The sequence below is a fragment of the Pyrgilauda ruficollis genome, unplaced genomic scaffold, assembly GCF_017590135.1.
Source record: "Pyrgilauda ruficollis isolate IOZ18807 unplaced genomic scaffold, ASM1759013v1 scaffold8, whole genome shotgun sequence".
NCBI lineage: Eukaryota > Metazoa > Chordata > Aves > Passeriformes > Passeridae > Pyrgilauda > Pyrgilauda ruficollis.
The window spans coordinates 4,382,537-4,397,968 of NW_024529932.1; the positions used below are offsets into that span (position 1 = coordinate 4,382,537).

Consider the following 15,432-nt stretch of genomic DNA (forward strand, 5'->3'; position numbering starts at 1 on the left):
GTGTGATGATCTTGACAAAAAGATAATTGTAGTGGTTCCTGTTTGGTATCTCTGCTTTTTATTTTTATCTTGGGGTGATAACTGATAGCTGAAGAGTGTTATTCACAGGAACTGGGTATAGAAATGCCATGTTTCACTGAAGATGTATTGCAGTACTGTCTTCACTGTTGTCATGACTGGCTGAGCAACTGGAATGGAGCGCAGCAACAGCTGGGAAGCGTGAGGAAAGCTTTGTAGGGATAAATAGGTGCTCTTACTGCAGCTTCTGTTCATAACCCAGCTCTCTATCCTACAAGTTGGGGACTAGAAGTGCTGTCTGTGGATGTCCCCAGAGCACGTTGGTGGTTTGCTGTGAATGCTGTGCTGAGGAGCTCCCATGCTGTGAGAAGAGGGTGTAACCCTACCAGGGAGGAGGCTGTGCTCAGGGGCAGAGCTGTGCATGCAAGACAGACCAGACTGTTGTGAAGCACAGCAGTCCTGTAACTCCAAGGGGAAACTAGAGATGAGTAGAAAAGAACCTTCCAGATGAGCTGAGGAATGGAGTAAAACCTTGGTGAGAACTGTGTGGGAAAAGCCTTCCTAGTAGTAAAACGAGTGTCTGACAGGGTTCCAATGAGATGAATAGTCTTACTGTTATGGTGAAGTTTTTGGACAGCATAATACTTGAGTAAAATACATAATTGCAGGCAAAAAGTATTTGGCTTTGAGGTTTTTTCCAACGTGCCACATGTCCAAATTCATAGCCATTGATTGAGATGTTAGCATTTGTAACAAAAATAATAGCATTTTAACTTCTATTGAACACATACTCAGATTGTTCTGCACTATAAAAGTGTGTCAAGTTGCTTTCAGCAAGAAAAGCAAGAAGTGGAACGTAAAATATTTCAATCAAAAATATCAGAAAATGCGTATAGAATACTGTGGCACTTTTTCAGCCTTTATCAGCATAGGCAGAGGAAGGATGGTGAGTGGAAATGCTGGTGTGATTCTGTGACTCCTAGCACTTACAGGGTCATGGCCAAAGAAAAGCAAAGCATGAGGATAAATCTTATTATGTTTGCCACTGTTATTATAGTTCAACTTCTTGGCTACCAATGAAGTTATTAATTCCCTCTTATTCCTGTACATCCTTTTCCTTAAATAAGCATAGATCAAAACTGTCTGTGTGCTTCTGGCATTCTCATGTGAATGTAGGCACGAGGGCTCTCAAATAGCGGAGAGCTGATTCTGTGACTGGAATGTGTTTGCTTACTGCCCGTGTGGGTGGCAAAGTGTCCATGAATGTTTTAGCACAGTCTAGCTTGCTCGTGGTTTCAGTACAAGATTTACCACTGATCCGTCAGTCCAGCAGTGACATGGAGGATTTAACATTTAAAGGTGAAAACCACTTTTGGATGTACTCAATACTGGGCAACCCAAGGACAAGTTGCTGCTAAATATGACTGAGCTGTTAGATTAACAACTTTAGGCAGAGATTGACACTGGGAGAAGATGCTGGATGCTGCTGGTGAACATCCTGGCAGAGCTCTGTGTTGGCTTCTCTCAGTTTAAGAGCTTTACTGTAGTGAGTGGTGGAAGTCTACTGTTGCGAGCAATAATTATCATCTTACAAGGTGTATAACTACAAATTTTGTCTCCAGTGTATTCAAAGGCTAAGTAGATGCTTCATGTAGTTCCATTTCCTCTGTAGCTCAGCTGTGTCTTTACCTGTACCATGGCCTGACACTTCAGCATTGCAGTGCTTGTGTGCTGCACTGTGAGACAAAGCTCAGCCAGCCGAGCCTGTGTTACACTGCTGACATGTCAGTAGGGGTGTGTGTGTGGTATAAAAAATATTGAGGAGTAAAGATTTTGGGAGAGAGATATGGCAGTGTCTGTAACTGAGGAGAGAGCAAAACCTGTCCAGACACTGGAAATGCTGTTGAAACCTTTCAGCCTCTATTTCAGTTGTGTGGTGCACACAAGTAGTTACAGGGGGGGGGAAAGTGCCATCTAATGTGCAGCAGAAGTTAACAATGCTGATGGGAAGTATGTGTATTCCATGGAAGGGGTCATGAGGTGGTCTCAAACTTTAATCACCATTAATTTATCTGCAAAAGGTTCTAATGACCTAAAGTAGCATTTCTGTAAATAGTGTTATATTTCAACTTCATTGCATAACTATTTGTGTATGCTGGAATATGCAGGGTTTCCAGATATCTTCCTTCTCAAATCCCAAGCTTTTTCTTCAAGCATTACAACAATGAGAAAAACGCAAATATAAACTTTGAGCTCTTTGTTTGTAAAAAAAGCCATTTGCGGGACGGGAGTGAATCTTTCCCACCCTGGGTTTCAGGCAGCAGTAGCTTGAGCAGGAAGTGCTGTATTTAAGTGGAACATGACTGAAACATTTTAGTGAAAAATGTATTTTTTTTCATGTCAGTTTGATGCTGCTCAGAGATTTAAGACAGTAGATGGGAAGAGAGTAAGCAAAGGGTACAAAAAGTACTCAAAAGTGCAAGCAGAATATACTTACAGTGCTCTTGTCCATGCCTAAAAATGTGTCTGCCTGGATCCAGAACTTAATATCATTGGAGGATTTGTTCAAAATGTGTAATTTTTCAAAAATGTTTAAGAAATTTGAGGCCATAAGGAATTATTGAAAAATGCCATCACTGTTTGTTAATTATTGCCCCACCATTCAATTTTGACATCACCCAGATCATGGATGCAGTACTAGTTTGATGCCATCATTCTACCTTTTTGCTTGCAAACAGCCACTTAACATGTAGCAGCTTGAAAATACTCATGAGTTATTTGTTTGTTTTCTTCACAGGCTGGAATGGTGTTAAGATGTGGATACTTCTGGTTTGGCTTGTTTCTTGTGCCCACTGCGTGCCTTGTTAAAGACGTGGCATGGACAGCGTAAGTCCCAAATCAACCCTCTTGGTATTGTAGGAATTATTCTCTATGCGGGTGTTGTCCAGTCCAGTATTGTTCTGTAAAGAACTCTGAAGTCTCTCAGTGATTGCATAATGGTGGTACTCATTTGGAAGGGAAAAAAGGTGAAGTAGGTGATTCCCCACCTGCCACAGCACCCACCAGCGTGAGAGAATGAATAGCTGGGATTAAATCTGGAGGAGGTGGCCTTGACTGGTTAATGAAGGTGTGTCACCTTAGGATTATTTGTGTTGTCTATCCTTTGGTTAAAAGCAAATTTAAATTGAACATATGAGTTTTCCTGAAAATGGAGCAAATAATTTGTTGAATCTGACTAAGGTTAGGTAGAAAGTAGAAATGTGGCACTCTAATCCATACCCAGGAAGCTCTCAGCTCTTTGCCGGCTGCTTTTTAGGTTCACCTTCAGCAGCGGGTCTTTGAAGACGGAGCTGTGAGGAGAGCAATACTCTGCACTTTGTTTGAAGTGAAGTCTTAATGGTACCTTCACTGCCCAGAGAGGAGGAACAAACTGGTGAAATACAAGCCCATAATTCCCTTCTCTCAAAATTTTGGGATTTCAAAGCATTGCAGAAGGCAAACAATTTCAAGAACTTGGATTTAAAGGGAAGCAAATTACCTTCTCTGCCGTTGCAATTTGAAATATAGAAGTAATAATTTCAATTTAGAATTTGCAGCATTTTGTTCAGCTTACTTTCACACCAAACCTTCCATCTTTTCCCTTGGAAAGTTGTGTTACAACTAAGAAGGTTTTGTTACATGGATGCATAATAATCTTGTGCAAGGGGGACCCCGGACATTGCAGCTCTGGGGCAAAAAGGCAGAGAATCCTGCCTGGAATGAAGAGGAAATACAGGTTAGCTTGTAACTTGTCAGAAAGGCTTGCAATGAAAGCATCATGACACATTTGCTCCTAGAATGGGAATTGGTCAGTCAGGGAAGATTCTTGGAATCATACAACCATTTAGGCTGGAAAAGACTTGTGAGATCATTGAGTCCAGCTGTAAAACTAACACTGCCAAGTGCACCAATTTGCTTTACAGAAAAATGCAGAAAATACTAAAAAAAACCCAGAAAGTTTCCCAAGCATAGGCGCATTTCAAACACCTTCATGAAAGGTAAGTCGTATGCACAGATCAAAAAATCCAGTTTTATTTCATATGGGGTAGATAGCACAGTGAAATTAAACTGGTAGTAGGCAAATCAGCCACTCAGTAAGTACTTCTTAATTTTGTCCCTCAGCTTAATTTTCACAAGCTAGGCTGCTCAAATTAAATCTAGGTATTGTAATGTGAAATTTCAACTATGATTTAATAGTCCAGCACATCAGAGGTTTGGGTTTTCTTTTTTTTTTTTTTCACTCGTTAAACTTCTGCAATTGCAAATGATTTTAAAATTCTAAAACTGAGGCCAAAATGTTTAAATTTAGATACTGAACTGTGTCTGTGACCTGCTTGTTAAAACTCGGAAAAAAAATCTTTAACTTTTTTAATGTTTTCATGATAGTTGAGTGTCCTGAAGTTGTCCTCTTTTCTTATCAGTTCTTGGCAAAAATGACTCATGAATTGTAAAGCAGGCTAGACCATGGCAGGCTCATCCTCAGCTATTAGTCATTTCAAACTCTGTTACTGACTGAGCCTGTTCTTTAATATTTCTTGAAGAAATCTCAGCAACATAATCCTTTCAGTCATTCAGACTGTGAAGCTCAAGACAAACTTGTATGATTGATAGGCCAGATATTTTCCCAACAGATTTTAAACAGGAGGCTCCTAACAATATTAAGCTAAAAATCACTTCTCTGACCAGGACCTTCTTTTTTTTTTGTTCTTTTTTTTTAAACTAAGCCATCACTGAAAAATTAATGCCATTAACATTTTAACTGGGATAAATGAAATGACACAGCTATCAGTACTGCCATATGGAAGGAGTAAAGGTCTGTTTCCTTTCCAAGAGGCTTGCCGTTTAAAACCGGAGCCTAAGGCCTCTGGAAATCAGCTGGCACATTTCCACAGCAGTGGTTACACCACATTGCTCTCTGTAATTCAGCAGAATATGGTTCTGGCCATAAAATTCCAGCAACTCTGCTCATGGTCATGGAATTGATCCCTTTCAGTTTCTTTTGGACATGAAGCACATGTCCACAGACAGAACATCCGTATGACCCAAAAGGTACATGCCTAATTTCAGTACAAAATACTGCCAGAAAGCCATAAACACAGTACAGAGATTTTGTCTGGAACAAGGTTGATTGGAATGTCTATTTCAGACACATACAAATCTTTTGCTTATAAACTGCTGTGCTGCATCTACTATCAAAATTTCTAATGCTGGAAGCAAGAACATGTTTCCATTGTTACACAGGCTTCAGTTGTCAACGCATCACTTACCTCCCATGTTCTCTGTGGCTCCAGGCTTTTTTTATTTTCTTCTTCATTTTTTTCCTTTTTAAATTAATCAAGGAAATGTGGAAAACTCTTTTTAAAGAGACGGAAGCTTATTATTAATTCTTGGTTGCAATAGTTGTTAACTTTGGTTCACTACCCTGAATTCAGTGCCTTGGTTTGCCTTGTAAAAATCCTAGCTGTGCCACCATTACAATGAACAGAGCTTTGTAAGATGAGTGCTCCCTCACAGTTGGCACGTGTCACTTGAATACATGTCACTGGCTCTAGGAAATCTTGGAATAGCTGACTCACAGAGGTATGTGGGAATCATAAAAACACAGCATGTATTCCAGCAAAATCAGGCAAGAAGGCTAGAATTTATTCCTAATTGGTGTCTCGGTGCTTATTTTACAGTGAAAAATTTCCTGAGCCTTCAAATCATTACCAAAAATTTAATGAACTTTTGTTTTTTTACCATGAGGAAGAAGCAGTTTGCACTTGCCAGTTCTGCAGTGTAAGAGAAGAAGATATGAGGAGCTCTTCCCATCTTTGCATATATTTGCAAATATAAGACTCGTAAAATGGTAGTGAGGGTAAGCCAGAGTAGAGGTAGTATCATGTTTGAGAAACATTTATGAATGTCACCATGCTTCTCCCTGGCAGATTCTGGCCTCCTGAACCCCCTAAATATCCTAGGCCAGTGAAGTGATGCACTTCCCTGGCTTCGAAGCTGAAGGGATACACAAAACACAAAGACAGCCTTTTGCCTGTTCTTACAGTCCCTGATCTTAATATCCCAGTGTGTCAGGGAAAGGTGAGTTTGTTTTTATGTAATGCATCAAATTTTAGCTGAACAGCAACAGCAAACACAAAATCTCATTGTTCATTGAGGACTGATTGTGCATCCAGGGCCACTTGTGAAGTACTAACCTAAAAGCTCAGAATCCTGCCTGTATTTCTGTGCTTCAAAAGTTTGTAAAGTGCTGTAGGGGGAAAGTCATGAAGTAGCCAGTCCTGTTGCCAGCAGTCTGTGGAATATTTGCAGCTGATTTTGATAGGAGCAAGCCCAGACTCTGAGGCAATTGTAATACCATATTTTAGTATACTTGTTTTTTGAAGGAACATGTGGATAGGTTAGCTCAGGCCTTTTTCATATTCTTATATTTATTGATAATACTTGATTACTGACCGTTCCATGAGTGCTCTTACTTCCCAGTGAAGGAGTGACTCAGTGCATAGCAGCTACCAGCCCCAGAAGAGCCCACGTGTTTCATCATTTCACACTACTTACAAAACACTTAATTATCCCCAACTTCAGGCCAACAGTATTTCTTCCATGTTGTATCATATCAGTGTCATGCCTCCTGGTGCTGTGCTGCACCTGGACTTGTTGATCAGGATCCATTCTGTCAAATTTTCAATTCAATATTCACTCTAACGGAAAAGAAAAATATCTCTTACGGCTTATGGCAAGGTAAACACAGAACTTCGGAAGAGATTGAATAACATGTACATTTCTATGTTCTCATCAGTGGGGAAAACTGGTTATGAAGGATTTGAAAAATTCTAAACATGCTCAGTCTTGAAGTTTACAACCATAGGTATGACCTCTTTAAAAGGGAAGAGATGAAGGTCAAAATTTCAAGGTCAAAATTTCAATGTATTTATTTAAATTAAAGAGTGTGATAGTGAATTCAACTGAAAAGATTATAAAAATTAATAGCCTCAAAGCTTTCTCATGTTAATAGCTATATTTTCCCTTCCTCAAAGAGGACACCGGTCTAATCATTAGCCTAACTAGTTATAGCAACTTGAATCTAATTAATTTCTATGCATCTGTTGGTCATCTCACATTGCTGAAGCATTATGCATTTTAAAAATATCCTTGCTACTCATTTCTTTTGACCCAGTATGTTGGTGTTACAATTCATACACCTTTGGTGGTTTGTTTTAACAATATACCATTCTAAGTACGTCCTGATAATCTTTACCTTCAGATTTTGGTGTGCTTCATCTCCTATTTTTTTTTCTCTTAACTGCAGATGTGTTTTGAAAGTAGTTTTCATTTTAGCTTCTCATTTTTAGGTATTTGGAGTGTAATTCAGCAACACAAAGACCAGAGGACTTAGATATCCTAGTATTAGTTTCAAGGCATTGTCATTATAAACAGTGCCAGCAAACATTTTGTGGTCTTTGTTTCTTATTCCCTATGGAAGGAGCAATAGTATCATACTTTTTAAAAATGAATGCGTCTTCATTATTTTTAATTACATACACACCAGTTATTATTTTTCTGTTAGAGGGAGTTGTACATTGTTTTATATTATTGGCTAAAGATTTTAATGTCTGCATGTTTTATAAAACTTGTAAAGAAATTTTTGCCACCTTTGAGCTGAAGATTATTATTTCAATGCTACAAAGCAAGTAGTGTCTCAGCCAACTTGGCTTCATCTTGTTTTTAGGCTTATTGTGCAGTCACATGCAAATCAATATATTCTCGTGGGACACTTGTCCTCCTTTAACTGGCACAAAAGAGGAAGCTGATCAAAAACTGCCCATGTGAGAAAGATCCCTGCGTTTTGTGTTCTTGCTTTGTACAGGTCAAGAAAAAGGGGACTCGATTATCTCCCCTATGTCAATGTAATTTAGGTATAATAGCCCTGGAGCAGTAGGTGAACCTGGGAGGGGAAAGGCCCAAGCCTCTTCATGGGGAACTCTAAATTGCACTCTAAATTTTGACTGCATGTATGGTGCATGGATTACTCTTTGAATCCTCAAGCCAAAAAAAGTAGGAGGACACAGCCAGTCTTGTTACTGTCAGTTTGGAAGTTCATTGAGGAGAGAAGTGCCTTTCCAGTCACATGAGACTGATAAATGAAAATCAAGGGGCTTGAATGGCAATTATTAGCTGAGACTCTGCTCTGGTTTTCAGAGCGGTGCCACGCGTAGCTCAAAAGACAGAGTGGATTCATGTTTTACTGCCATGAATATTCAATGGATCCCAGCTCTTTTGTCTGAGTACCGGGCTCCTGAGCAGTCCCACGGCAGCAGGGTCAGGTCTCTGTGGTCCCATAGCATTGCTGCTTGGCTAGGTTTTGAGTGTTGTGTTGAAGTGGCTGAGCTCTGTTTAATTTGAAGTCGTCCTGATTTCTCATTTCGTATGTATTTTTCCCCAGGTATTTTGAACCTGAACTAACATGCATACACTGTGCTTTATTTCCCAAATATTTCAAGGGAGGACCCTGTGCCTCTCACCTGAGAGGTAAAATTGGGGGTTTGTAGCAAAACAAATGTTCACGTGGCTTTTTTGTTTTGGTTTTTGTCCTTTCCTTGCGGTATAGGGCGAAGCATACCTACCATAAAACTTTGCTGGAGCAAGTTAAGGAGCTGGAAACGAAGACAAGAGAACTGGGAAAAGCCATGCTTCGTGATAGTAATGGAAAGAGGCAAGTCTATGCTAAATGTTTAAAGCAAAACCTTCTCTTCCTCTCCCCTCTCTATTTCTCATTCACCATTAAAATCTGGTTGTAGACAGGCTAATAAGGCTTCTTCTCCTATATTATTCATTTATTGCTGTTCGCTTTCATATGTGTCTGTTCCCTCCCACAGAAACCAGCCCTTCCATTTTCATTTCTCCTGCATTACTGCTGTGAGGCTCATTGGCAACTGCCGCTCAGTCTCCTGCGTGGTCACATGTAGTGCTCTTACCTGGCCACTGAGGCCGACTGTTTTTGAGAGCACTTTGTTATGTCATCCAAAATACAAAACAAAAAGGTAACCATGTCAGGGGAGGGAACTGTCAGCAGCTCAGGATATTAAGACTGTAGCCAAAAGGAGAACTGGCTTAATCCATTGTGCCCTACTACTTTATTCAGTTTCAACGTAAGGGGGTTTTTTTATGCTTTTGCTTTTTTGCCTACAGCTTGCAGGTCTCTCGCCTTCAGGGTTCTCAGTTTCTCGTTGTGCCTCTCCCTTATAACCGCACCATATGGACTTGAATATATTGCTATTATTGAACCTTTCATTGTATAGACAGAGTATGTGTTGTGTGGGAACTTTTGTCTCTTCTGAAAGAAGCTAAAGAAAATAATGGTGAGGCTTTTGCATCCAACAGTTTCATTTACCGTCTCAAAATGTGGTTCTGCATCAGCTGATCGGAAAAGCTCCCCAAGTTCAAAAAGGTTTTAGAACTAACTCTTCTGTTCCTTACACAATATGGCACCACATGACTTGCTAAGAAACTACATGATCATTAAACTGGATTTTAGCAAACCTTATAAACTAGCAAACTGAGTGGAATGGGGCTTTTAAAAGATTTTGTTCTTCTGGGGCAGGGTCATCCTTTGAGCCTTTGATGTCTATTCTAAGGTAAACTAATTGCCATATTTTAGCTGCTGCTAACACAAGCAGATAGTGGATTTTTTTCAACTGAATTTGTGTGTTAATAAGGACTGGTTTTAAGGAAAATTATCAGGCAGTGATTTACTGAGATTATGGTAAACTGAAAAGCTTTTAAAAAAGCTTGTGTGGACTTTAATGTGTTTATAAGATGTCCTTAGGGACCAGAATTTGCTTCTCAGAGGCCAAGACAAAGTAAACACAGTGTTATTGATTAAGATCACTTCAAAACACTTGGTATCTTCAGTTTTTGAGTAATTTTTCTGCTGCAACTTTTGGATCCAGCAAAACAGAGTTTATAAGTTGTGCTCACTAGCAAAAGTCACAAACTGCACATCAAATTATTTAAGAAGAGAAAGCAAACTTTGCAGCAACAAAGGCAACCTTCCATGCCACAATTATAGCCAACAAAGACGCTTAATATCAGGCATTTAATTAAATAATGGGCCTTATTCTTAGAAGGCTGAGCAGTCATTTTGAAGTCAGTTGAAGCCAAAGTGCTTGGTACCAAATCAGGTCAGTCTCCCCAGACAAGAAAGGTGTAACCTGGTGTTGTGAAGTGCTGACTGATAGTGTGATTAGATGCCAGGTAAGTGGAAGCCAGACTAGCAGAAAACTGATTGTTCCCAGGCACATAGCTCTGGTATGAGCTCTATGAGTTGCCTGGGTGTTGCTGTGGTTCCTATCCATGCATTTATGTGAGGTTATATTGGTGCTGGTTCAAAGCATTTGTGTTTTCCTGCCAGTATTTAATGCCAGTTATTTACAGTCAGAGAGGAGCATGAGTCAACTTTGTGCCTGGTGCATCCCTGGGTTGCAGCATGGGTTGAATTGCTGTTAACAGTGAGAGAGAGACAGTCAGCATTTGATCTGTTTATATGTGCATGTCTGTGTCTCCAAGAACTTGATGGGTTTCTTCTCTGTTTACACACTGTCCTGACTTTCTGTAAATTTCATGGCCATGTTGTAATTCATTCATACACTCCATGTTTTCGTAGCCTTTTACTTTATTGCATTCTCACTGCAAACTCTTTCATCTGCATTCCTCCTCCATATAGCTTCACTTCATTCTCGAAACGCTTGCATGGAGATGATGTAAGGAATCCCTTCTGGCCCTCCTTCCCATTTTCCCTCCCCCCTTCTTTCCATGCATTTGTTTGTTCTCATTCCTAATTGCTCCCAGATTTTCTGGGTGGTCCATCTGTGAACTAGATAATGGTAGAGTGCCTCTGCCTGCTTGAAGCTGGTGTGCTGTGCTTGTGTTGTGGCCTCCCCACTCCTCTTCAGAGCTGTTCTGTCTTTTATCTCTTTTGTTTGTCTCATGGCTCTTTCACACCTGCTAGAAATCGTGGGCTTATCCAAAGGGAAGGGTGAGGGTGGGAAAGAAATAGAGTGGGAACTTTCTTCAGTTAGTCTCTCTGGTTCATGTTCCTTATTTTTAAAAAATTTCCTTGAAGCTGCTGGAAACGTGTGCTAAGGTGCATGCTCTGCCTCCCCTCCTGCCCGCAGCCCCATTGCTCTAGGATATTTCTGGCAATGTGACACTATGCAGCAAGCGAAAGTAATGGGTCTCTTCTCATTTCTAGTAGAAAATAGAGAGCTGTGTAAAAACTGCACAAGTCCATCTGTCACCTCAGTCCTTGGCTGGAAGTGTTCCTGAGAATGTGCCCATTAAGTGCTGGTTTGTTCAGGCAGCTGTGGAAGATAAGCTGGCTGTCATCGAGGTCTATTTTCCTGGCCTACATGGCGGACACCGGTTTTGTTCAGTGTTTTTCACAAACAAACAACAAAAAACTCGCACCCAATTACAGATAAGAGCAGAAGTTAGGGAGCTAATTGCTTTTTTTCATTTCCTAGATCTTAGACAAAAAATGAGGTGCAAGATCTGAGTGTTCAGAACTAGTCTGCTATAAAAAAGCAGTTTGCAAAGCCTGGAAAGCAGTGAGTGCATCTAGACTTGCACAACAGGATGCCAATAGTTTGCTGTGACTCAGCTGAATTGCTGTTAAATGTGAGCAGATATCACCAGGGTCCTTGCTGTGCTTGGGAAAGGAGTTCTGGGAGAGCTGTGTGTGCCACTTGATGCCTGTATATGTATATCCTGTCTGAGAGGATCTTCACCCTGACAGCTGTTCTTGCTAGAGACATTATTCTGGGATAATAAAAAATGTCTTCACTAGTGCTCTTCACTAGTTATATCTTTCTGAATCTTAACCTCTTTGAACAGTTTCAAAAATTGAATTTGCTTGTATTGCTCTAAAAAAGCAGTTGCACATTTTTTGCTGTGGCTGGGAATGAACAGCAAGGCAAGTGGTTGATGAGGAACTGTTTGGTCTGTGCAGGGAGTGTCAGCACCCTGGGCACTACAGCTGGGTCCCAGAAACCTTGCAAACAGCATTAGAGTGATGCTTGGAGGTTACAGCAAGTGTATAGTGTTGAGCTGTAACAGGTCATACTCTTATTCCTTTACATGTCTCATCTGGACAGCTGAAAACTTACGTTTGGTAGAGGCTGGGATGATGACAAAGTCAGATAATTCAATAAGCAGGGAATTAATTAATCGGGGTGAACATGTAGCTGGAAAACTGGCAACTCCAGAAATAGCTTGAGAAACAGGAGAGTGAGTGTGCAGGAAGGGGCTGTGATGGATCCCATGCCGTGCTTGCCTGCCTGTGGAAGATGAGTACCCACACTTGCCCTCCCCAGCCTGGGCACCTGGCAGTGCTGGGCTGGACTGCAGCCCAGCTGTGACATGAGCACACCTTGGTTAGGAAGAGAGAGCAGCTCCCTGGCACTCTCATGTAACAAAAGGCAGGATTTAACACTAAATTTTCATTAATTTGGAGAGGTGAGAGGGGCAGCTCATGTGCCAAAGCAAACATGGACATGAGGAGACACCTGCCCAGCAGATTTAATCATGTTAACATGTAAAGATTTACACAAAGAAAACAAACAAGGTTTGTGTTCAAAAGCAGCATTGAGTTCAGCTGCAGAGATTTTTGTGTCTTTAAATAAGTTTACAACTTAAACCTTGGCTCGTAAAGGGCCAAACCTTCAAGTCCTCATTCATTTTTCACTCCATCTACCCTCTCATTGAAGTCAGCAAGAGTTCAGGTGGAGTAAAGCCTGATTAGGCACCAAAGCAAACTTTGCTTTGGAAACCCATGTCACTTTATTGCTCCACTGGCCAACTATTGGAGAATGAGCAAAGCTGTGCAGCACCCTCTTTGCGACAGTAGATTTCCTGTTCCAGAGGGTTTCTCTGTCTTGGAATTGCCAGAGAGCTCCCTTTGAAAGGCTTTTTGGTTGTTTTTCTGTCCTGTTATTAATTGGTTGGTGGGCAGGATTAGATTGTTTGATATTGAAGAACAATGTGGCTTTCATGATTTGCATACTTTAGAAGGAGCTGAAGGACCTCTCTGGGCTGTTGCAGAAAGTGCCCACATTGCTGAAGTATTGGAAGAAGGTCTTCAAATGAGTCAGAAATCTGGGAGATAGAGCCTTGACTTGAACAAAGGTAAAGGGAAGTGACTACAGAGCCAGCAAGGTATAGCTGCAGTATGTGTTTGCACAGCATTTTTCTGTATGCCCCTTTACTCTTGCTGGTCTCAGACATCCACTGGTGACGGCTGTGGTGCCGCTTTCATCTCCGTATCATAAAACAAATACTTTTTTCCAGTGCACCTAAAACAGCAGCTCCCCACAGTGTCTCCGTTGTCTGTCTTCAACAAGGAGACATGCTGGTGTAGATTCTCTTTCATTTTAGTGCTTCTCACCGAATCTAACCCAGTTACTTCAGTGAGAAGTTCATGACCAGCTGTCACCCTGAGAGCAAGTTGTATTATCTGTCTTGGCCTTTGTTTTATTTGGTGTGTGAGGACAGGTGCCTGTCTCATCTCAATAGCTGTATAACATGGTGGGTAATCAGTGAGCTGACACAGGCACCCGTGGAGATTTCCTTCCTCCACGGGTCCCAGGGGAGAGCAAGAGTGCAGCATGGGAAACCTGCCTTGGGCTTGTGGCTGTGCAGAGAACTGAGTGGCAGAGGCTCTGCCTCCCTCTGGCAGAGGCAGAAATGTTAAAACAGACCTAACTTTTGAGAAATACATGAATGAGGTGAGGACCTGATCTCCTAGCTCCTGAGGAAGAGGCAAGCTTTTTCATTAGGATCAAGAGGAGTGAGGCTTGGGTTCATTGTATTACAAAGTGCTCTGTCTCTGTACTGATGCATCCCAAGTTACATCTACTGGAACAGGGAGACCGTGCCATAAAGGCCCCTTCGCATCAGCAGGTGCAGTGAATCTTACTTGAATCAAACTCAGTCTTGTGCTTTCAGCTGGTTAAACAGCATGGGATGTTTGGAGCCAAATTCTTGTTTCATGAATGTGTTGACTTCCGTGTATTTACTCAGGATATGCATGACTGTGGTCTGAATCCAGCCTATACACTGCAGCTGAGCATAAAATGAGGTTGAAGAGGGGAGGTATTTTGGGTTTCAAGGTCTCAGCATCCTTTTTATCAATTTTTCCAGATGTTCTTCTCACCATTTCTGGGAAGGAAAGGTGAGATTTCTCCACCAGCATACACAAGAAAGTGACTGGCATATTTACGATTTTTCCTTGCAGCTTTTCTAGTAAAAAGATATTAGACTCCTTTTACTAGCAAAAAGCACATAAAATTATATCAGTGGGATTTTTTTTTAATTCTTTGATTCCATATGGTAAACATTCATGTATGGAAGGTGGAAAAAGCATAATTCTCTTTTATTCCACACTTGTCCTTTTCTCTCTCCCTTCTGTCCCATATCAGTAAGGAATCATCACACTATTTCCTCATTTAATATGTACCATTTATTTCTGACATTTCTAACCCCTATGTGTGAGGCACTTGAAATTACCAGGTTTGATTCCCCCTTGGGGAGGCTGTGGGGCAGAGCTGGGAAGGGGCAGAGGACAGAAAGGGATTCACAACCTGGCCAGAGGCCTGAAGGGGGAGTTACCATGCTCCCACCAGCACTGGGACCCAAGTGCCTGCTTGCTAGTGCAAACCAGTTAGAGTTGACATTCCCCTTCTCCAGTGCAATTAATTATTTCCCATCTTGGTTGTAGCTGTCATATAACCTTGAGGGAGATCCACTGCACAAATAGGGTTAAAACCTGGTGACCTGGAGAAGGATTTAGAGCTGTGATCAAATCTGCTATCAAAGTCAAAGTTGATGGAGGTACAATATTAGAACAAAGGCCAAAATGAAGTTGTAAATTGAAAAGAAAGATTAGGAAAAAGGAACATTACAAGATGAGAGTTAAAACTGATTAAGGGGCCAATCTCTCTGATGCCTAATCCTGACTTACTGGGTTGGGCACTGAGGATCTCCACAGGGGAGGGAGGAAGAAATCTTCCCTCCAGGCTGCACAGCAGGAGAACTGCTCCATAACAACTGTTCCAGCCTAATGGCTTCAGCAGTCTGCCTGGACCCTGACTCCTCTGCTGGCTAACCCAGTCTCAGAAGAGAGGCAGGACAGTCTGCACTCTCCTCTCTGATTTGCAGTAAAGAATAAAGTGCCAAGTTAAGCGTAGCAAGAACAAGAAAACACAAGTTGTATTAGGTGTTAAATATTTGGTGGACAATTACAAAATACTTAAAAGCTTAAAGAAAAGCAATTCTTTTTTTTTGGGTTGGTTTTCAGTTCAACCAAACATCCTGGGCTGTGGT

General features: G+C 41.2%; 1 protein-coding gene across 1 annotated transcript in view; it reads left to right on the forward strand.

The window, feature by feature from the left end:
• Nucleotides 1–15,432, forward strand: part of ATP8A2 (ATPase phospholipid transporting 8A2) — a 270,405-nt gene that overhangs the window by 238,779 nt on the left and 16,194 nt on the right. Inside the window, exons 33-34 of the mRNA XM_041487339.1 lie at nucleotides 2,816–2,904; nucleotides 8,663–8,767. Coding sequence (XP_041343273.1) covers nucleotides 2,816–2,904; nucleotides 8,663–8,767 — 194 coding nt within the window. The remainder of the gene's footprint in view (nucleotides 1–2,815; nucleotides 2,905–8,662; nucleotides 8,768–15,432) is intronic.